This window comes from Bufo bufo, chromosome 3, assembly GCF_905171765.1.
Source record: "Bufo bufo chromosome 3, aBufBuf1.1, whole genome shotgun sequence".
Taxonomy (NCBI): domain Eukaryota; kingdom Metazoa; phylum Chordata; class Amphibia; order Anura; family Bufonidae; genus Bufo; species Bufo bufo.
This window is the reverse complement of record NC_053391.1, coordinates 58655320-58678795: the sequence shown is the minus strand read 5'-3', so window position 1 is coordinate 58678795 and position 23476 is coordinate 58655320. Positions and strand designations below refer to the sequence as shown.

General features: G+C 44.4%; 1 protein-coding gene across 2 annotated transcripts in view; it reads left to right on the top strand.

Annotated features, from left to right (window-relative positions):
• Positions 1 to 23476, top strand: part of NCAM2 (neural cell adhesion molecule 2) — a 478060-nt gene that overhangs the window by 291246 nt on the left and 163338 nt on the right. For both annotated transcript variants that reach the window (XM_040423215.1, XM_040423216.1), the window contains exon 8: positions 19156 to 19301. In XM_040423215.1, the coding sequence (XP_040279149.1) occupies positions 19156 to 19301 (146 nt within the window). The remainder of the gene's footprint in view (positions 1 to 19155; positions 19302 to 23476) is intronic.

Genomic DNA, 23476 nt, shown 5'->3' with positions numbered 1-23476 from the left:
GACCACTCTAAACTGTGCCTACAGTGGAGGCAGATGACAAGGTGGAGGAAGAAAAGGCAGAGGAGGACAACATGAGGAGGCCGGAACAACATTTACCCAGTGGGCTGTAAAGGACATATATTGTCTTTAAGATTAGTTACAGCTCCACACGTCAGCGCTGGCATCAACTGTACCAGACGCTGACAGGCTCAAGGACTGGCCCACCTTGTGCTCAACATCCGTGTGCAGGGTTGGTACAGCTTTTTTAGATAAGTAACGCCGTTTTGGGACTCTCCATTTTGGGTGGGCCTAAACCATCAGTTCAGAGTCCACAAAATGGAAACGGAGGGACTGTAGTACCAGCAAATTGGCCAGCTGCATGTTCAGCTTCTGCGCCATTGGATGAGTGCATGCATACTGTTGTCTCTTTGCCATCGTCTCGATGATCGATTGCTGGTGAAACACGTGACAAGGAGTAGGAAGCAGAGGAGGAGGAGGAGCATCAGGAGCAATAGATGAAGGAACAAAAGCTCCCTTCTGCTGTGGTTGAGGAGCCCTGACTGCTGGAGAAGGTGTGCAGGCCACTGGGAGATGCACCATTGGCTGTGTCAGGCTGTACCACTACATTAGTGCCACGGTTTTCCCAGATCATCATATGATGACACTCCATGTGTTGATGCAGGGCTGTAAAGCCAACATTAGCACCCTAAATATGCTTCATCTTCTGCCCACATATCCTGCATACCGCAATATCCTACAGCGACTTGCTAACAAAAAAAAAACACACTGCCGGGTATGGTGTTTTATCCCCACCACTCTGTGCTGACTGCCTGCCGCTGCTTTTAGGAACCCATGCACCGTTAGTTGTTTCCTTACAGTTAGGCTTCTGAGTAGCAGATGGTCTACCCTGGGCACGTTTGGCTCCAGATCTCCCACTGCATCCACCCTCACCCCAGATAATGCTGATGCCCCCTTTTCAGCCAGTTCCCAAATGTGATTGGCTACATCATCATCCACTACTGTCTGTTTGTCACTTATGTCACCCTCATCAGACTCATGGCGACGTCCCTGACCGCTCGCAACACATGCTCCCACCCAATTGTCATCATCGCTAGTTGCTTGCCTAAGGGAGGATGAGGTGGACCTCTCCTTCAAGTATGTGCTGGCCTGTAGCTGCTGACTGTCCTCACTAAGCTCATCCTCTCTGAAAAGCAGAGCAGAGTCGGCAGCATGCATCACTTCCCAACAGAAGGAGCAGCAAAAGAAAGGCAGTTGCCGGACAGATGAGGGCACAGAGGTTGTTCCTGGGCAATGTGAACTAATTGTGGCTTCAGAGGAAACCGCCTATTCCTGACTGTATGTATCTGTTGTCACCTGCGATAATGTTAAAGAACGAGTCAACCATTCCATTACTGCTGGATTGTTGGTCAAAACATGACTGCTGGATGACAGTGGCAGCTCTGGCCTGTTGCTGCGGCTGCTGCTTCCACCACCCTTTCTTCTGCTGCTACTTGTGCCAGCTACAACATTTTTGCCACTGCCAGTTACTTTTGAGGGCCCAGGCAACTGTCTGTTAGCCATAGTGTAAAATAACTGAATCAGTAATGTAACAGATTAAGTATGAATGGCACTGCAGATGAACTAGAAAAACACCTCTATACATTAGACAGTCTGTCGAGACTAAGTCTCATGCACACTAAGTCTATGTATAACAGAACAGATTAAGTCTTCATGGCACAGTAAGTGTACTAGATAAGCACTCCTATATATTAGACCGCCTGTTGACAATGAGTCTGACACACAGTAAGTCTATGTACAACAGAACAGATTAAGTATGAATGGAGCAGCAGATGAACTAGAAAAATGTGCTAAAATTAGATGCCTGTTAACAATGAGTCTGATTCACAGTAAGTCTACGTATAAAAGAACAGATTGAGAATTAATGTCGCAGCAGATGAAGCAGAAAAACTCTCCTATATATTATACCGTCTGTTAAGTACCTTCAGCGTCCGCTGCTGCCACGGTTGCAATTGTGACTCCGGTACTGACCTCGCCTACTTCATACAGTTGTACCCACTGCGGACAGAAGGCTGTGGAGGACTTAACTGATTGCATTTACTGTGGAACTGAATTATAAAACTACAGAAGGAAGAAATCAAGTAACTAACGACTAACCAATTGGCTTTTTCATAATGTGCCTCCAATGTGATTCCACTGGTTGTGTAGATTCAGCAACTTACATAGTGAAGATGGTTTATGTAAGAAGATTATCTGGATGTATGCAGGACATCCCACAATCTGTAAGAATTAGAGTTCTTCCACTTTGTGTAGGAAGGATGATCTTCCAAACTGTCTTCTCCTGGAAGGAAGATAGGGAGATCTATACAGACAGTGGAATGATGATAAAAGAGGGGAGTAATGTGAGAGTAATGGTCAATTATATTTTATATAACTCTGTAATCCATGCATGAAAACTATGTTCTAGTATAGTTAAGTTTGTTATTAATCTGATTGAATGTATACTGTGATCTTATCATTAGTCATGGACTAACAACTGCCGGGACGGTTCGCGAACACGATCAAATGTTCGCGAACCGCAAGTTCGCGGCGGGTCCCATTCATTTTAATGGCAGGCGAACCTGAAAAACCTTCAGCTCATATTTGCAGCCAAGAAATAATTACTAGAAGTGCACAAATAGTCCCACAACATGGACAGTGACATACCAGATGTATTATTCGTATTTGCGATCTCCATAAAAAAATAATTTCAATGCGAAATATCGGCAATATAATTTTCGCCAATGCGCATGCGTAAATGCACTATACAGTACCCAAATGCACTATAAAGAAAGTATATTGATATATAACACCCCGCTTCAATCAGTTTTATTGGGGGACGACTGGTCTATCACACCAGTATAAATTATTTGTTCCAATAACGCTTGTCCCTCTATATACCTGCAGTATCGCAGCAGAACCGCACACAACTGCCGCACAATACAAATGCACTATAATATACTTTCTAACATAGAAAGTATATTATAACATTGTACAAGGAAGTCAATCTATTCGAATATACATGAAGATAAAACGTAACATTTAATAATTTTACTATGAGGGTCCATTCACACGTCCGTAAGTGTTTTGCAGATCGCCAAAACACGGACACCGGCAATGTGCATTCCGCAATTTGTGGACCGCACATCGCCGGCACTATAATAGAAAATGCCTAATCTTGTCTGCAATTGCGGACAAGAATAGGACATGTTCTATTTTTTTGCGGAAACAGAAGCACAGATGTGGAAGCGCGGATCCGCAAATGCGGATGCGGACAGGACATTCCGGCCCCATTGAAAATGAATGGGTTGGCACCCATTCCGCAAAATTGCGGAACGGATGCGGACCCATTTTGCGGACGTGTGAATGGAAAAGATATTCTTCAAAATGAAAATAAATTAAATGATTAAAGTTAAGCAAACAGCATAGATGTGGTAGGCAATAACAAGTGCTCGGCACTAAATCAGGTGCTCCGCGGCACCAAATCAGAAACCATATGTCCTACCACAATCCGGGGGGTTCTAGTGCACATTGATGAATCCAGGGAGAAAGCAAAAAAACATCCATCCCTGGGCTAGATGATGATGTGGTATTGAAGGACAGGGTGGGCAAAGAACTCTCCCTGAAATTTCCCTACAGGGGGGTGCTATTCTGGCCCTGATAGCCTAACCACAGACCACCCGCCCTGATAAGAGCACCCTGTCCGGAACCTTACCCTATATAAAAATGGCCCTAGTAAGCCCCTAGCCCCTAGGCCCCTGACTTCCAGGTGATCACTATATAGATCTATGTGTTTTTGACTCATCATAAAAGTGTATTATAAGTATATCACACCCCTCTGTGTATCACACACATCGATAGCACACCTATACTAGTGCTTAAAAGGACTTTTGTGGCCCTATTAGCTAGCGTTTGGTGTCCCTAACAGTCTGTCCCTGCTCCACACAGCAACCTCTCCCTACACTGGCAAAACACTGAATGTAAAATGGCGGCCAGATCAGGTTTATTTATAAGGTAGGGGGTATGTCCATGTGCTAAAATGTCTCAATTGGCTGTCCTGTACCACCTGATGGATGTGTCATGGGTCAAAGTTCTTCACAATGTAAAAGAATATGGCGGGCGCGAATTTCTCCATATGTTCGCATGTTCGGCAAATCGCGAACACACAAAGTTTGCCGCGAAACGACCGCCGGGCGAACCACAAGGCCATCCCTACTTATCATATTCCTCTGCTGTACAACATTCATTATGACCTCGGGAACACACTCTAAGGGCCATCTGTAGATGCGACTAGACATGTGTACATGCACAGAAAAGGGTGTATGTCCCTGTCTGAATAGTAACACAATTACATAATTAAACATGCATTTTTGTGCATATATAAATCAGTGGACATTTTGACATGTTTTCCAAGAATAATGTGCCAGATGTCCATTGCTTGGAGGAATGATCTTTTGCCTATATACTTGTCGAATTACTCATTATCTAATTATATAACTATATCATAATGATAATTGTATCACGTGTAACTATGTAACCTTTAATTGTCCAATCATGTGTATCATGTGTATTGTAACCGCCTTAAATACCCCCTGTTACTCCTACTATCATAAGGATATAAAATAAAGCTATTTTGAGGCAGACCCCAGATATCCGTAGATACAGCCCTCTTGTGATTGTGTCTGCGTTATTTGCCAATAGGCCTGTTTGTTGATTGCTTTGTACCTGAAGTTAATTACACTAACACACAGTGTCTATGTATAACAGAACAGATTAAGTCTTTATGGCACAGAAAGTGTACTAGATAAGCGCTCCTATATATTAGACCGCCTGTTGACAATGAGTCTACTGCACAGTAAGTCTATGTATAACAGAACAGATTGTCTTAATTGCGCAGTAAGTGTACTAGATAAGCGCTCCTATATATTAGACCGCCTGTTGACAATGAGTCAACTGCACAGTAAGTCTATGTATAACAGAACAGATTGTCTTAATTGTGCAGTAAGTGTGCTAGATAAGCATGCCTATTTATTAGACCGCCTATTGACAATGAGTCTGATGCACATTCATGTAAGTCTATGTATAACAGAACAGATTTAGTATTAATGGTGCAGTAAGTGTACTAGATAAGTTCACCTATATATTGGACTGCCTGGTGAGACTAAGTCTCATCCACAGTAAGTTTATTTATAACAGAACAGATTCACTATTAATGGCACAATAAGTGAAGTAGATAAAAATGCCTATCGATTAGACTGCCTATTGACAATGAGTCTGATGCACAGTAAGTCTATGTATAACAGGACATATATTCAATATTAATGAAGCAGTAAGTATACTAGATAAGTGTGCCTAAATATTAGACCGCCTGTTGCCAATGAGTCTGATGCATTAATACTTTGTAAAACAGAATAAATTTAGTATGAAAGGCATAGCAGATAAATTAGAAAAACATGCCTGTATGTTAGACCTCCTGTTACTAAGGAGCCTGACACACAGTAAGCCTATGTATAACAGAACAGTCTTGATGGCACAGTAAATGTACTAGATTAGTGCATCTATATATTAGACCACCTGCTGACAATGAGTCTGATGCACAATAAGTCTATGTATAACAGAATAGATTAAGTATTAATAATGCAGTATGTTTAGTACATAAGAGCTCCTATATATTAGACTGTCTGTTGAGACTAAGTCTGATGCACAGTAAATCTATGTATAACAGAACAGATTCAGTATTAGTGGTGCAGTAAGTAAACTAGATAAACGTGCCTATATATTAGACCACCTGTACAGACTGTATGATGCACAGTAAATCTATGTATAACAGAACAGATTCAGTATTAGTGGTGCAGTAAGTAAACTAGATAAACGTGCCTATTTATTAATGTCATGGTCTTACCTTCTTGCTGTTCTCCTTCGTTTGACATGTGCTGGCGGCCATCTTGGTTTCTGGGTTTCTTGTAGCCTTCCACCCTGCGGCTCCTCCTTCCCACTGGGAGGAGCTGGATGCCTAGCTCATATATATAGGAGGTCTGTGGCTTCAGTTCCTTGCTTGGTCCTCTTGTGTACACATGCTTCTAAGACTGCTGCTGCTTCTGGTTCCTGATCCTGGCTTCGTCTGACTACCCTGCTGGTTCCTGATCCTGGCTTCGTCTGACTACCCTGCTGGTTCCTGATCCTGGCTTCGTCTGACTACCCTGCTGGTTCCTGATCCTGGCTTCGTCTGACTACCCTTCTGGTTCCTGACCTCTGGCTTCGCAAAGACTCTGCTCGGTTTCACCATCCGTTTGGACTTTTGCTTTACAGCTTTATTTTCAATAAAGCCTTCTTATTTTCTCTTATCTCTTGTTGTACGTCTGGTTCATGGTTCCGTGACATTAGGACCAAGCCATGAATTCTGACGGTACAGGGCCATCCTCGCTACCCACGCTGGTTGCCAGACTTGATCAGCAGGATCACCTGTTGGGTCGGTTCGCTGTGGCGTTGCAAACCCTGCTTGAACGCACGGCTCATTTCGCTCCCGTTGCCGATGGGTCGGTTGTCGCTCCTGGGCTCGCTCCTACTGCCGCTCCGGTTGTTGCGCCAGAGTCTACCCCGACACCTGTTGTTGCGCCTGCGGTGTTTCGGGGTATGACCGGTTCTGCCCCTCTTCCACAGCGCTTTGGGGGAGAGCCAACTCAGTGCCGAGGTTTCCTTAACCAGGTGGGCATTTATTTTGAGTTGCTGCCACATGCCTTTCCTACTGAGAGATCAAAGGTGGGCTTCTTGATCTCGCTGCTCTCGGACAAGGCCTTGGCCTGGGCCAGCCCTTTATGGGAGAACAACAATCCGGTGGTTGCCGAGTTTTCCGGTTTTGTTGCTTCTCTTCGGAAGGTATTCGATGTGCCGGCTCGTGCTGCCTCTGCTGCGAAGCTCCTTATGTCCATCAGACAGGGTTCACGATCCGTAGCTGAATACGCCATTGAGTTTCGTACCCTTGCAGCAGAGGTGGGCTGGAATAATGAGGCTCTGGTCGCTGCTTTCTCTCATGGTCTCTCGGATGCCTTGAAGGATGAGGTTGCAGCTAAGGACCTACCAGTTGAGCTCGAGTCTCTTATTTCATTCCTGATTTTGATTGACTCCAGACTCAGGGAGAGACCTTCCTTTAAGGAGAACCTGCGGAGGTCTTCTAACAGATTGGTGCCTACGTTTGCTGTCCCACCCGTGCCTCCCTCTCCTCCCACGCCTCCTGGGGATGACTTGTCTGGGGGTGAACCCATGCAGCTGGGGTTTGCTCGCCTGTCCGAGGGGGAGAGGGCACTCCGGAGACGCGAGGGCCGATGCATGTACTGTGGTCTCGGTGGGCATTTTCGGTTAGCATGTCCGAACCGTCAGGGAAAACGCTCGTACCTGAGATCCTGTCGGGGGCAGATCTTGGGTGGAGTCTCCTCGTCCCCGGTTTCCCGTGTTGACAAACCACTGATCACTGTTGTCCTCTCCTGGGTCGGGGGCTCGGTGACGACCCAGGCGTTGGTGGACTCTGGTGCTGGTGGTTTGTTCATTGATAGTGTGTTCGCTGCCGCCAATTCCATTCCTCTGCAGGCTCGAGGTTCCCCACTGGCTCTTGAGGCGATAGACGGCAGACCCCTTCTGCCGCCACACGTGACTCATGAGACCCTTCCAGTGGGGATAGCCATTGGTGCCGTTCACAGAGAGTCGGTCTGTCTCCAGGTTATTTCGTCTCCACACTACTCGGTGGTCTTGGGGTACCCCTGGCTCCAGAAGCATAATCCGACTTTCGATTGGAGATCGGTCGAGATCCTCTCGTGGTCACCGCAGTGTGGGGCTAGTTGCATCCATGGGCCTGTCAAGTTGCTGTGTACTTCCTCGGACTCTCTGTTGCCTCCTGAATACGAGGAGTACCGGGATGTATTCGATAAGGTGCGCGCGGTTGCCCTACCTCCGCACCGCCCATACGATTGTGCCATAGAGTTACAATCTGGTGCCGTTCCTCCTCGTGGCAAAGTCTATCCACTGTCGGTAGCGGAGAATGAGGCCATGGAGGAGTACGTGAGGGAGGCGCTTTCACGCGGACACATTCGCAAATCTTCGTCCCCGGCAGGGGCTGGATTTTTCTTTGTGAAAAAGAAGGGCGGTGAGTTGAGGCCTTGCATCGATTACAGGGGTCTCAATCGCATCACGATCAAGAACGCTTACCCGATACCCTTGATTTCCGAGCTGTTCGATCGCCTTAAAGGGGCCACGGTCTTTACCAAACTCGACCTGAGGGCGGCATATAACCTGGTAAGGATCAAGGCGGGCGATGAGTGGAAGACCGCGTTTAACACCAGGACCGGTCATTATGAATCCTTGGTTATGCCCTTTGGGTTGTGCAATGCGCCCGCAGTCTTTCAGGAATTCATCAACGATGTTTTCCGTGACCTGTTGCAGCAGTGTGTGGTGGTCTATTTGGATGACATCTTGGTATATTCTGAATCCATGGAGGTCCACATTCTGGATGTCAGACGAGTGTTGCAACGGTTACGAGAGAACAAGCTGTTCGGTAAGCTTGAGAAATGCGAATTTCACCGATCCCAGGTAACCTTCTTAGGTTACATCATTTCCGCTGAGGGGTTCTCCATGGATCCTGAGAAGGTTTCGGCTGTCTTACAGTGGCCCCAGCCCAGTGGTCTTCGTTCCCTGCAGCGCTTTTTGGGCTTCGCCAATTATTATCGGAAGTTCATCAGGGACTTTTCCATGCTGGCCAAGCCTCTCACGGATCTGACCAGGAAGGGCAGTAATTCCCAGGTCTGGCCGCTCGAGGCCATCCGAGCTTTTGAGGCCCTAAAGTCCGCCTTTGTGTCGGCTCCGATTCTGTCGCATCCCAACCCTGGGTTGCCCTTTGTCCTCGAGGTGGACGCGTCTGAGAAGGGAGTAGGCGCCCTTCTGTCTCAGCGTAGAACACCAGAGGGTCCTCTGCTTCCTTGTGGGTTTTACTCCCGGAAACTGTCTTCCGCGGAGTGCAACTATCAGATTGGTGACAGGGAGTTATTGGCCATCGTGCAGGCCCTTAAAGAATGGAGGCACTTGCTCGAGGGTTCGGTGGTTCCGGTTCTCATCCTGACGGACCACAAGAATCTGACCTACCTTTCTGAGGCCAAGAGATTGACACCACGTCAGGCCAGATGGGCTCTGTTCTTGTCACGTTTTAATTAAGTGGTCTCCTACCTACCCGGTTCCAAGAACATCAGGGCGGATGCCTTATCACGGCAGTACTCCGAGCTGTCCAGGGAGGAGTCGATTCCGACTTCGGTCATACCTCCGAATCAGATCCTGGCCGCCATTCGCACCAGCCTGACCTCTCCCCTGGGTGAGCAGATTTTGGCGGCTCAATCTGGTGCTCCCTCTGGGAGACCCAACGGCAGATGTTTTGTACCTGAGGAGTTGCGCACTCGGTTGTTGCGTACCTACCATAACTCCAAGACCGCGGGGCATCCTGGAAAGAATCAGCTGTCCTGGGCTGTTTCATGTCTGTTCTGGTGGCCTTCCCTACGTTCCGACATCGCCGCATATGTAGCGGCATGCTTCGTTTGTGCCCAGAGTAAGTCCCCTCGGCACCTTCCGTTGGGTCTTCTGCAACCCATAGCCACCGGGGAGCGCCCATGGTCACACCTGGGGATGGATTTCATTGTGGACCTCCCTGCATCCCGAGGCCATACGGTCATTCTCATGATTGTGGATCGGTTTTCCAAAATGTGCCACTGTGTTCCTCTCAAGAAGTTACCCTCTGCACAAGAGTTGGCCACGATTTTTGCCAGGGAGGTCTTCCGGTTGCACGGTTTGCCCAAGGAGATTGTGTCAGATCGGGGGAGTCAGTTTGTGTCCAGGTTCTGGCGCGCCTTTTGCTCCCAGTTGGGGATTCATCTCTCCTTCTCCTCGGCCTACCACCCTCAGTCCAATGGGGCCGCAGAACGATCCAATCAGGCCTTGGAGCAATTCCTTCGTTGCTATGTCTCCGACCACCAAGACAATTGGGTTGACCTCCTGCCTTGGGCTGAGTTTGCCAGGAACACGGCGGTGAACTCTTCCTCTGGGACGTCTCCCTTCATGGCCAATTATGGGTTCCCACCTGCCGTGTTACCGGACGTATTCTCTCCCCAGGATTTTCCGGCTGTGGAGGATCACCTTTCCGTCCTACGTGCTTCTTGGGTACAGATCCAGAGGTCCCTTGAGGCCTCTGCGCAGCGCCAGAAACTCCAGGCTGATCGCAGACGAGCGCCTGCTCCTTCCTACCAGGTCGGAGACCGTGTATGGTTGTCCACCCGCAACCTCAACCTTCGAGTGCCCACTCCCAAGCTGGCGCCTCGCTTTGTTGGTCCCTTCCGAGTGCTTCGCAGGGTAAACCCGGTAGCCTATGCCCTTGCGCTTCCTCCTGGCATGCGGATCTCCAACGTGTTTCATGTCTCCCTGTTGAAGCCACTGGTGTGTAATCGTTTCACTTCCTCGGTTCCTCGGCCTCGTCCGGTCCAAGTGGGCAATCGTGAGGAATATGAGGTGAGCAATATCCTGGACTCACGCCTGGTCCGCGGTCGGTTGCAGTTTTTGGTCCATTGGCGTGGTTATGGTCCAGAGGAGCGTTCCTGGGTTCCCTCCGCAGATGTCCATGCTCCTGCCTTGCTCCGAGCCTTCCACGCACGCTTCCCTCAGAAACCGTTTTGTGCTCCGCGGAGGAGGGGCCCTTGAGGGGGAGGTACTGTCATGGTCTTACCTTCTTGCTGTTCTCCTTCGTTTGACATGTGCTGGTGGCCATCTTGGTTTCTGGGTTTCTTGTAGCCTTCCACCCTGCGGCTCCTCCTTCCCACTGGGAGGAGCTGGATGCCTAGCTCATATATAGGAGGTCTGTGGCTTCAGTTCCTTGCTTGGTCCTCTTGTGTACACATGCTTCTAAGACTGCTGCTGCTTCTGGTTCCTGATCCTGGCTTCGTCTGACTACCCTGCTGGTTCCTGATCCTGGCTTCGTCTGACTACCCTGCTGGTTCCTGATCCTGGCTTCGTCTGACTACCCTGCTGGTTCCTGATCCTGGCTTCGTCTGACTACCCTTCTGGTTCCTGACCTCTGGCTTCGCAAAGACTCTGCTCGGTTTCACCATCCGTTTGGACTTTTGCTTTACAGCTTTATTTTCAATAAAGCCTTCTTATTTTCTCTTATCTCTTGTTGTACGTCTGGTTCATGGTTCCGTGACAATTAAACCACCTGTACAGACTGTATGATGCACAGTAAGTCTATGTATAAAATAACAGATTAAGTATCAATGACGCAGCAAATGAACTAGAAAAATGCACCTATATATTAGACCGCTTATTGACAATGAGTCTGATGCACAGTAAGTCTATGTATAACAGAACAGATTAAGGCCTCATGCACACGACCGTATTTTTTTGCGGTCCGCAAAACGGGGTTCCGTTTTCCCGTGATCCGTGACCGTTTTTTCGTCCGTGGGTCTTCCTTGATTTTTGGAGGATCCACGGACATGAAAAAAAAGTCGTTTTGGTGTCCGCCTGGCCGTGCGGAGCCAAACGAATCCGTCCTAAATTACAATGCAAGTCAATGGGGACGGATCCGTTTGACGTTGACACAATATGGTGCCATTTCAAACGGATCCGTCCCCATTGACTTTCAATGTAAAGTCTGGAGTCCCTTTCATACCATCGGATCGGAGTTTTCTCCAATCCGATGGTATATTTTAACTTGAAGCGTCCCCATCACCATGGGAACGCCTCTATGTTAAAATATACTGTCGGATATGAGTTAGATCGTGAAACCTCATTTCCGACAGTATATTCTAACACAGAAGCGTTCCCATGGTGATGGGGACGCTTCTAGTTAGAATACACTACAAACTGTGTACAAGACTGCCCCCTGCCGCCTGGCAGCACCCGATCTCTTACAGGGGGCCGTGATCAGCACAATTAACCCCTCAAGTGCCGCACCTGAAGGGGTTAATTGTACTATCATATCCCCCTTTAAGAGATCAGGGCTGCCAGGCAGCAGGGGGCAGACCCCCCCCTCCCCAGTTTGATTATCATTGGTGGCCAGTGCGGCCCCCCCCGCCTTCCTCCCTCTATTGTAATAATTTGTTGGTGGCACAGTGTGCGCCCCCCCGCCCGCCCCTTCCTCCCTCTATTGTAATAAATCGTTGGTGGCCAGTGTGCGCCCCCCATCAGCCCCCCCTCCCTCTATTGTAATAAATCGTTGGTGGCACAGTGTGCGCCCCCCCCTTCCTCCCTCTATTGTAATAAATCGTTGGTGGCACAGTGTGCGCCCCCCCCTTCCTCCCTCTATTGTAATAAATTGTTGGTGGCACAGTGTGCGCCCCCCCCTTCCTCCCTCTATTGTAATAAATCGTTGGTGGCACAGTGTACGCCCCCCCCCTCCCTCCCTCTATTGTAATAAATCGTTGGTGGCACAGTGTGCGCCCTCCATCGGCCCCCCCTCCCTCTATAGCATTAACAACATTGGTGGCCAGTGTGCGGCCTCCCATCCCCCCCCCCCGATCATTGGTGGCAGCGGGTTACTAGCAATAGTACAATAGTAAAAGATTCATACTTACCTGGGAGCTGCGATGTTCGTGTCCGGCCGGGAGCTCCTCCTACTGGTAAGTGACAGTTCATTTAGCAATGCGCCGCACAGACCTGAGGCTGTCACTTACCAGTAGGTGGAGCTCCCGGCCGGACACGAACATCGCAGCAGCAGGTAAGTATGAATCTTCTACTATTGTACTATTGCTAAGTAACCATGACAACCAGGACTGTAGTAGCGTCCTGGTTGCCATGGTTACCGATCGGAGCCCCAGCGATTAAACTGGGACTCCGATCGGAACTCCGCTGCCACCAATGATGGGGGGGGGGAGATGGGAGGCCGCACACTGGCCACCAATGTTGTTAATGCTATAGAGGGAGGGGGGGCCGATGGGGGGCGCACACTGTGCCACCAACGAATTATTACAATAGAGGGAGGGAGGAGGGGGCGCACACTGTGCCACCAACGAATTATTACAATAGAGGGAGGGGGGGGCCGCACTGACCACCAACCTATTATTACAATAGAGGGGGGGGGGCCGCCTGCTGCCTGGCAGCCCTGATCTCTTACAGGGGGATATGATAGTACAATTAACCCTTTCAGGTGCCGCACCTGAAGGGGTTAATTGTGCTGATCACGGCCCCCTGTAAGAGATCCGGTGCTGCCAGGCAGCAAGGGGCAGTCTTGTACACAGTTTGTAGTGTATTCTAACTAGAAGCGTCCCCATCACCATGGGAACGCTTCTGTGTTAGAATATACTGTCGGTTCTGAGTTTTCACGAAGTGAAAACTCAGCTTTGAAAAAGCTTTATGCAGACGGATCTTCGGATCCGTCTGTATAAAAACTAACCTACGGCCACGGATCACGGACACGGATGCCAATCTTGTGTGCATCCGTGTTCTTTCACGGACCCATTGACTTGAATGGGTCCGTGAACCGTTGGCCGTGAAAAAAATAGGACAGGTCATATTTTTTTCACGGCCAGGAAACACGGATCACGGATGCGGCTGCAAAACGGTGCATTTTCCGATTTTTCCACGGACCCATTGAAAGTCAATGGGTCCGCGAAAAAAAACGGAAAACGGCACAACGGCCACGGGTGCACACAACGGTCGTGTGCATGAGGCCTAAGTATGAATGGCACAGCAGATGATCTAGATAAACACGCTTATATAATAGTCCGCTTGTTGAGACTAAGTCTGTTGCACAGTAAGTCTATATATTACAGAACAGATTCAGTATTAGGCCTTGTTCACACTTCAGTGTTTGGTCAGTGATTTCCATCAGTGATTTGTGAGCCAAAACCAGAAGTGGAGCCTCCACAGACATTAGGTAGAAGGGAAAGATCTGCTCCTGTTCTGTGTTTAGAGCAGCACCTGGTTTTGGCTCACAAATTACTGATGGAAATCACTGACCAAACACTGAAGTGTGAACGAGGCCTTAATGGCACAGTAAGTGAACTACAGTAGATAAATGTGCCTATATATTTGACCGCCTGTTGACAATGAGTCTGCTGCACATTAAGTCTATGCATAACAGAACAGATTAAGAATTAAAGGGCAGCAGATGAAGTAGAAAAAAGTGCCAATATCTTAGACTGCCTGTTGACGATGAGTTAGATGCACAGTAAGTGTATGCATAACAAAACAGATTAAGTATGAATGGCGCAGCAGATGAACTAGATAAATGTCCCTATTTATTAGACTGCCTGTTACAATGAGTCCTATGCACAGTAAGTCTATGTATAACAGAACAGCTTAAGTATGAATGGTGCAATAGTTGAACAAGATTTATAGGGCAATTACACTGAATCTGTACTGTCCCTGCAGACTCTCTATGCCTACAGTGTATACAAATTCTTCCTATGATCTCCCTCCACTGTTCTTTCCCTGTTCCTGCACTGTCCCTATCCAATATTCCACAATTAAAAGCTTTGTAGACCACTATACCTATGTTCAGCTCACAGTAAAATGGCAGAGATCGGGTGGGATGAGGCTTTTTTAGGACTGTGACATCACAGGGGCTGGCTATCTGCTGATTGGCTGACTGCACTGCATTATGAATTATATCATGTTCCTAGGCTTCTTACTATCACTTTGTAACATGTATAGCCATTAGGGATGAGCGAACCCGAACTGTATAGTTCGGGTTCGTACCGAATTTTGGGGTGTCCGTGACACGGACCCGAACCCGAATATTTTCGCAAAAGTCCGGGTTCGGGTTCGGTGTTCGGTGCAAAGCAGCCAATCAACAAGCGTCATACTACTTGCCCCAAGAGGCCATCACAGCCATGCCTACTATTGGCATGGCTGTGATTGGCCAGTGCAGCATGTGACCCAGCCTCTATATAAGCTCTCACTCTGCTATGATCAGTATAGGGAGAGGTTGCAGCTGCGACGTTAGGACGAGATTAGGCAGATTAACTCCTCCAAAAGACTTCATTCTGTGATCGATCTCCAGCTGTGGATCATTGAACTGCTTCTATTCAATTGCTCAGTGTTTTTAGGCTGCCCAGAGCGTTTTTCAGTCACTTTTTTCTGGGGTGATCGGTGGCCATTTTGTAGCTTGTGGTGCGCCAGCACAAGCTACCACCAAGTGCATTTAACCATCAATAGTGTGGTTATTTTTTGCTATATCCTACATCAGGGTCAAGCTTTCATCAAGTGCATTTAACCATCAATAGTGTGGTTATTTTTTGGCCATATACTACATCAGGTGCAAGCTGAGCTTGTCACCCAAGTGCATTTAACCATCAATAGTGTGGTTATTTTTTGGCCATATACTACATCAGGGGCAAGTTGAGCCTGTCACCCAGCGCCTAAAAAATAGGCCTGACATTTATATTCATCCAAATCTGTACTGTTTTAGCTGGTCCAGTTATTTTTAGTGACCGTCAAAGCACAGTTTTTGTTCTGGGTTGAAAAACAATTCCCAAATTTGCAATTCTCAAAATTAGTGGTTTCTGCTGTATCAGGCCTACTTTAAATCTATCCCTAAAAGGGTATATTAGATTCAAGGTGCTGATAGGGTCATTCTGAAAAACTTAACACACACGCTACAGTGCAGATACAAGTCTAATTCTGTGATTAAACGTATACCTGTCACACAGCGCCTAAAAAACAGGCCTCACATTTATATTCATCCAAATCTGTACTGTTTTAGCTGGTCAAGTTATTTTTAGTGACCGTAAAAGCACAGTTTTTGTTCTGGGTTGAAAAACATTAACTACCTCCCCTTAACAATATATTATTGTACTCCAGGGCACTTCCTCATTCAATCCTATTTTTATTTTCATTTTACCATTATATTGCGGGGCAACCGAAAGTTGAATGAACCTCTCCTCTGTCTGGGTGCCGGGGCCTAAATGTGTGACAGTGGCCTGTTCCAGTGGTGGGTGACGTGAAGCCTGATTCTCTGCTATGACATGAAGACTGATTCTCTGCTGACATGAAGCCAGATTCTCTGTTACGGGACCTCTCTCCTCTGCCTGGGTGCCTGGGCCTAAATATGTGACAGTGGCCTGTTCCAGTGGTGGGTGACGTGAAGCCAGATTCTCTGCTATGACATGAAGACTGATTCTCTGCTGACATGAAGCCAGATTCTCTGCTATGGCATGAAGAGACTGATTCTCTGCTGACGTGAAGCCAGATTCTCTGCTATGGGACCTCTGTCCAATTGATATTGGTTAATTTTTATTATTTTTATTTTTATTTTAATTCATTTCCCTATCCACATTTGTTTGCAGGGGATTTACCTACATGTTGCTGCCTTTTGCAGCCCTCTAGCTCTTTCCTGGGCTGTTTTACAGCCTTTTTAGTGCCGAAAAGTTCGGGTCCCCATTGACTTCAATGGGGTTCGGGTTCGGGACGAAGTTCGGGTCGGGTTCGGATCCCGAACCCGAACATTTCCGGGAAGTTCGGCCGAACTTCTCGAACCCGAACATCCAGGTGTTCGCTCAACTCTAATAGCCATCATTTTAGGAACAAAACGATTCGTTATCACAGAACACAGAGACATTCAGATTTGTGGCAAATCAAATTCTTCCTGAAATTTGGATCGAATTCAATTCATTTTACTTTGATTCACCTAACACTATTAGTCATCACATATAATAAGTGGTCTCCATAATATAAATATCAACCACTCAGAGGTCTTTCAAGGCCTCTAAGCTAAAAAATAAAAAAAAATAAAAAAATTAAAAAAGACAATTCTCTTTGCTTTGTTTTTATTAAAGTTTTTTGTCCTGGAAGTGATTTTATGTTAGGAAGTCTGTCTAAATGACTATGAATTTTTTTGAAAGGTGTGAAACATCCAACATTTATTTTTCAAAAGAAATCAAAATTACACATGTTTTTCATGTTTGGATGTGTTTATTGATTTGCTTGAAATACATTTTTAAAATATTTTTGTTTGTTAGAATCCAAATTGAAGCAATTCTCTTGTATTCATATTTAAACATGCCTCCTTGTGCTTCATAGATCAATCTTCCACTATTTTTTGTCCACTAAATCTTTGATGGTAGCTTCAAACTATTCATTACTTTTTCATATGATTTTCTTTTGGTTGTGGCAGTGCTTTTTCATAATAAAAATTTTCGGTAGTGGTAGCCTCAAATTGTTCAATCCGTGCTTTTTCATAGCAATATTTTTCATCTGTTGCTGTTCTTGTATCCCCACATAATACTTCTCTGAAAAAGAGACATGCCAGGGTGTCTGGTAGGTCTTTTCCCGTGAGAGCTTCACTCTAGGGGTCCAAATTGCTCCCCCACACCAATATCGAGAAAGCTGTTAGTTTGCTTTGGTAGCAATGGTAGTTCAAATCATTTCCCATCCCATATTAAATACAAAAATAAATAAACAATCAAAAAATTAAGATCCTAGGCATTGTCACATAAAAAAATAAACAAACTATTAAAATATAAACATATTTATCCCATACAATAAACGGCTTAACGGAAAATTATCAAAATGATGGCTGATTCCCTTTTTTGTTTTTGTCGCTTCTCTTCCTAAAAATAAATTAAATAAAAAGAGATTGAAAAGTCATACACACCCCAAAATGGTATCAATAAAAGCTACAGATTGCCTTGCAAAAAATGAGCCCTCAAATAACTCCATACGTAACCATGAAAAAGTTATGTGGTCACAATATGCTGATGCTATAAAAATATTTTTTTTCCAAATTCTTTATTTTATTTTTAAGAAAAAATATATATAAAAAGCAAAAAAAATAATAATTCAAAATGTGATATTGCTGTAATCATACTGATCCAGAGACAGAAGCTAATTGGTCGGTTTTACCACATAGTGAACACTGTCAAAACTAAACCCATAATAATGGTTTAATTGTGTTTTTTTTTCCCAATTCCACCCCATTTGGAATTTCTTTCCAGCTTTCCACTACATCTTATACAATAATGAATGGTGCCATTAGAAAGTACAACTTGTCCCGCAAAGTAGAAGCCCTCATATGTTTATGTATATGGAAAATTTAAAAGTTATGGTTCTAGGAAGACAGGTTGTAAAAAATTAAAACGAAAAAACTGAAAATTGCTCCATCAGGAAGAGGTTACATAGTTGTTAAAGTTGGAAAAAGACAAAAGTCCAACTTGTAATCCTGCCATATTAAAAAGGGGTTGGACCAAAGGGAAAGGGCGAGTAGAACAAGATTTCCATACATTGCCTGAAGCCTCAATGTTATTTTGAACTAAAAAGTAATCTAAACCTTTTTTGAAGCCATCTACTGTATTTGCTGTGGTTAAACAGAGCGTAAATGGCAAATATGCTTAGATGTTTATGATCTTTACAATGAATATGACATGTAATGGTGGGACAACTCTTTTAAAGCACAAATACCAAATTCAGATGTTTCATAGGGCATGATAGAAAGGACCTCACACCATTGAGAGCTCCTCCAGATGTAATACACCCTCATACAAGTTGATATCCACCAATAGATTACTATGTAGGTCTGAAACTCTATACTGATTCATTTTATACTATATCTGTATGGAAGAATTCTCTTTTTCTAACTGCATATGAATTTTGACAGCTCGAGTGAGCTCTGTTTAGTGGTGGTTGTGGGTAACTGCCATGATGCTGTCAACCCAAGCCGAGAAAGCAGTTCACAGTTGAGCCCTATTAAGCCATGGTCTACGGTGTAGTCCTGTATTTCGCCTTTATGAAAGTTATGCCACTGGGTAATACAGCTACTTTTGCCTCCCGCACTATATTTGCCATTGTCAGCCCTGCTACATCAATAGAGATTTTAGTATTATCAACAGCACAGTTGAATATATAAAATATAAGTGTATCTTCAGGCAGCTAATTTCATTGCATGATTTCTAAGCTGTAATATAAAACACTGTTGAAGAATAATAAATGTCCAGACAGTAACCTTGATTAAGCAATATAACATTGCAAAGCAATTTACAGTTATTGCTGCATGTAGATTAAACAAACATTGGGAATACAGGCTTTGCTTCCAGCCCCTGAGTCTTGTTGCTAAGTTACACTATTAAATAATGTAAGCAGTAATTTAATTAATTTTCTTAACAGTGCAGCCTCATATTATACAATTGCAAAATGAGACTACGGTTGAAAATGGTCACGTGACCATGACATGTGAAGCAGAAGGAGAACCCATACCAGAGATTACATGGAAGAGAGCCAGTGACGGAAAGACTTTCACTTATGGCGACAGGGTGAGAGATTTCTCTTTTTTATATATATTTATTACTTTGATATTAGTTGTTTTATTGTTGCTGATTTACAACAGTGCTCATAAAGAAGGAAACAACCAATCAAATTGCAAAAAAAAACAACTATTTACAGACGTGTCCACCCTTACTATACCTTAGCTCGATTTTGGTTAAAGGGGTTGCCTGAGTGTTTAATACTGATGACCTATCCAAAGGATAAGTCATCAATGTTAGATTGGCAGATGACTGCCTTCTCGCAGCTTAAAAGGAATCTGTCACCACAATTGTGAACTATTATCTGAAGTAATAGATGTGTAGTACTGCGCAAAAATATTATCATTTTATATTTTTCTACTGCTCCCCATTCGTCTGCTATGCCCACTGAAAGCTTCTTGGAAATACACAGACTGTTATGTTGCGACAACATGATGGAGAGAAGTCCTGTGCGCATGCACAACAGTTCTTCCAGTGTATTTCAGTGCAGCTTTAAACTATGTGACAGTGGGGGAACTGTAGGAAACAAAAAAATAGAGATCTGGATGTCTTTTCTGCAGTATTGCGTATATGTTTTATTGTAGATAATAATTCAAGGTGACAGATATTAGATTATTGCAGCTCATCTCCAATTTCTTGAATTGGAATGAGCAGCACCTAGATCATGTGACCGATGAACATGACGTCACTGGCCTAGGAAGAGGCGGCAGGGCTCACCAGAGCACTGCCGCCTCTTCAAACTGCTTATTGATGGGTGTGCCAGGAGTCCGACCAGATTTTGAAGACCTATCCTGACTTATCCATTTTCTCATTAACACAAATTTAAGAAAAAATCAAAACATGCTAGCAGAACCATTGACACACTGCAATTCGCAACATTTGCACTAGGTGGCCACACATTGACACATATAGGATATACATCCCCTGGCAGAGTATCACAAAATCATGTTTTTTTTTCTTTAAAGCTGGTCATTTTGCACCACACATCTTAGGATATTGAGCAAAAAGTTAGGAATGATAAATTTGTATGATAAAATTCAGTACTCAGTAGTGGGAACTAGAAACAGTTTTGCCTTCTCTAGACCAGGAGCTCTTCTTCTAGGGTGGACATGAGCAACCCTGGTTAAAAGTTAGGACCTTCTGGTCTTTGGGGGCCCAGTGGTGATCTTGCTCAATACTTGTTGAGTTAATAAGGTCTCTTGAACAAAACCCCTTTAGAAATAAAGCTGATTTAGCAATCAGGTGATATCCACAGTCAGGCGTCTTTCATTCCTGATGATTTCTGCGGGAACCAGTTGCAGAAAAATGAAGCATTACATAGTATGTTTTAAAATAAATATCCATCCATGTAATGCATATATGCACTGGTTCTATCAGAAAACTCCTTGCTTTTGAATATAGAGAGAAGTCCTGAATGGGGGAGAGAAGTCCTGAATGGATGGCCTATTACGGCTTATAGACAGAGTTTGTAATTTTGAGGCAATCTCTTCATTGTGAAGTAGAATAGAGGTTAACTGTGTTACCAAGGGACTGACATGTATCAGCCCTGACTTTTTCACTATGTAACTTACATTTGCAGATCTTTACAGCAGTGTGGAGACCTAGAAGTGTCACTAACTCTCTGCAACATCTGTTTCTAGGCAATATCTCTTTTTGGGCTCAATAAGTAACAATTACATGGTACATGGTAAAGGCCAAATGTATTATTTACAATGCATTCGGAAATCTTTCAAACCCTTTTCACATTTTGTCATGCATTAGCCTTGTGCTAACATACAAAAATATTGTTTTTTTTCTCCATCATTCTACATTCAATACCCCAGAATGTTCAAAATCATAGCTAATGTTTTGAAAAGGAAAAACTAAAATATTGCATTGGCATAAGTCTAGTTGAAGCACCTTTGGCATTGACTACAGCCTTAAGTCTTCATGGGTATGATGCCAAAAGGTTTGTGCACCTGGATTTAGGGTTTTTCTGCCACACTTCTCTGAAGATCCTCTCAAGCCCTGTCAGGTTGGATGGGGAACATCAGTGGACAGCGATTTTCAGGTCTCTCCAGAGATGTTTGATCAAGTCAGGGCTCTTGCTGGGCCGCTCAGAGACATTCACAGAGTTGTCCCTAGGCCAATATTGTTTTGCCTTGGCTGTGTGGCTAGGATTATTGTCTTTTTGAAAGGTGTGACTCTTTTGTCCAGACTGAGCTCCAGAACACTTTGGATAAGGTTTTCATTAATTTATTTATTTTATTTATTTTACTCACTTACATAGTGCTGACATATTCTGAAGAACTTTCCAGACATTATCATCACTCTGTCCCCTGTCTAAGTTCCCTATACGTGTGTCTTTGTAGTGTGGGAGGAAACCGGAGTACCCGGAGGAAACCCATGTAAACATGGGGAAACCATAAAAACTCCACGCAGATGTTGTCCTTTGTTAGATTTAAACCTTGGATCCCGGTGCTGCAAGGCACCAGTGCTCAACTCTGACCAGTCCCCCTGTTCCAGCCATTGAATAACACCCCCACAGCATGATGCTGCCACCGCCATACTTCACTGTAGAGAAGGTATTGGGCAGGTAATGAGCTGCTTTCTTCCAAACATGATACTTAGAATTAAGGCCAAAATTTTCAATCTTGGTTTCATCAGACCTGAGAATTTTGATTATCACAGTTTGCTATCTTGCAAACTCCAGGCTGGCATTCTTGTGTCTTTTACCAAAGAGTAGCTTCTCTCTGGCCACTGTGTTGTAAAGCCGAGATTGGTGGAGTGTTGCAGTGATGGTTGACCTTCTGGTGCCAGAATTATCATTGAGTTCTTGGTCACCCCTCTTACCAAGGTCCTTGGTTAGTTTGGTGCAGCGATAAGCCTTAGGAAGAGTCCTGATTTTTCCAAACTTTTTTCATTTAAGAATTATGGAGAACACAGTGTTCTTGGAAACTTTAAATGCAGCAGAATTTTTTTTTCCCACCCTGCTCCAGATCTGTGCCTCCACACAATCCTGTATCTGAGCTGTTATTTTCTGTTCATGGCTTGATTTTTGCTCTGATATGCATTGTCAGCTGTGAGACCTTATATAGACAGGCGTGTCTTTCAAAAATCATGCCCAGTCAACTGAATTTTCTACAGGTGGACTCCAGTCATCTCAAAGATTATCAAGAGTAATGGGAAACCCCAGAGTTAAATTTCAAGTGTCATAGCAAAAGGTGTCAAAACTTATGTCCATGTAAAATTTTACTTTTTCTTTATTAATACATTTGTGAACATTTCTAAAATTCTCTTTTCCCTTTATCATTATAAAGTATGGTTGAGCAAATCGACCTTCGGATCATAGATCCCAAGTGGATTTGTTCAAATACTATGATGTTAATGCTGTTTCTGTCCAGCATCAAAATGTATTGGCCCAAAAATTCAGGCAAGACTTCAGTGAAATACTACTGTATTCATATCTGCGTATTTAAAAACAATTTAAAATAGGAATCCGAAGGGGGCTTTGGTACTGGCTGGTACCTCGGTACCAAAGCCCACTTTAGATTCCTATTTTAAATTGTTTTAAAATATTCAGATATGAATAGAGTAGTAATTTACCGAAGTCTTGTGTGACTTCTGACAAGACGAAGTTTGGTTGAGCTGAGCCAATACATTTTAATACTGTACAGAAACAGCATTAAAATTGAAGTATTTGAATGAATTGAAGATCTATTCATTCACGGCTATTATAGAGTATTGAGTACAGAATCTCATTGAAAAGAATGGGAATGGTTAAAAAGAAAAGCTGTATGCTTCATGTGTTGTTTTTTTTTTGGAAAATGTAGTTTTGGAATGAAGTATACACCCCAAATTGGTTTAAAAATGCATACAATTCGCAACAAAGCACCAAAAATGTGTAAAATAAAAAAAAGTGTCTAAAAAAATCTGCATCATAAATCAGCAATGATTTTGAGAGGTGAATTTTCAGAATCCTTCGTCTGAACATATTCTGTATCTAGTACAAAGAGGATGACCAAGGAGATGTTAATATATATGTTCAAAGGTGTATATGTACATATCATGATGTGGTGCAAGAAAACATATCTGTCTTAAATGTCTAGTGAATTTTGCCAAATTTATCACACTCTGTGATGAATTTTTTGCATTTTTATTAGCTCTCAATCTTTTATTTTACTTGTTTTATCATTTGATTTTAT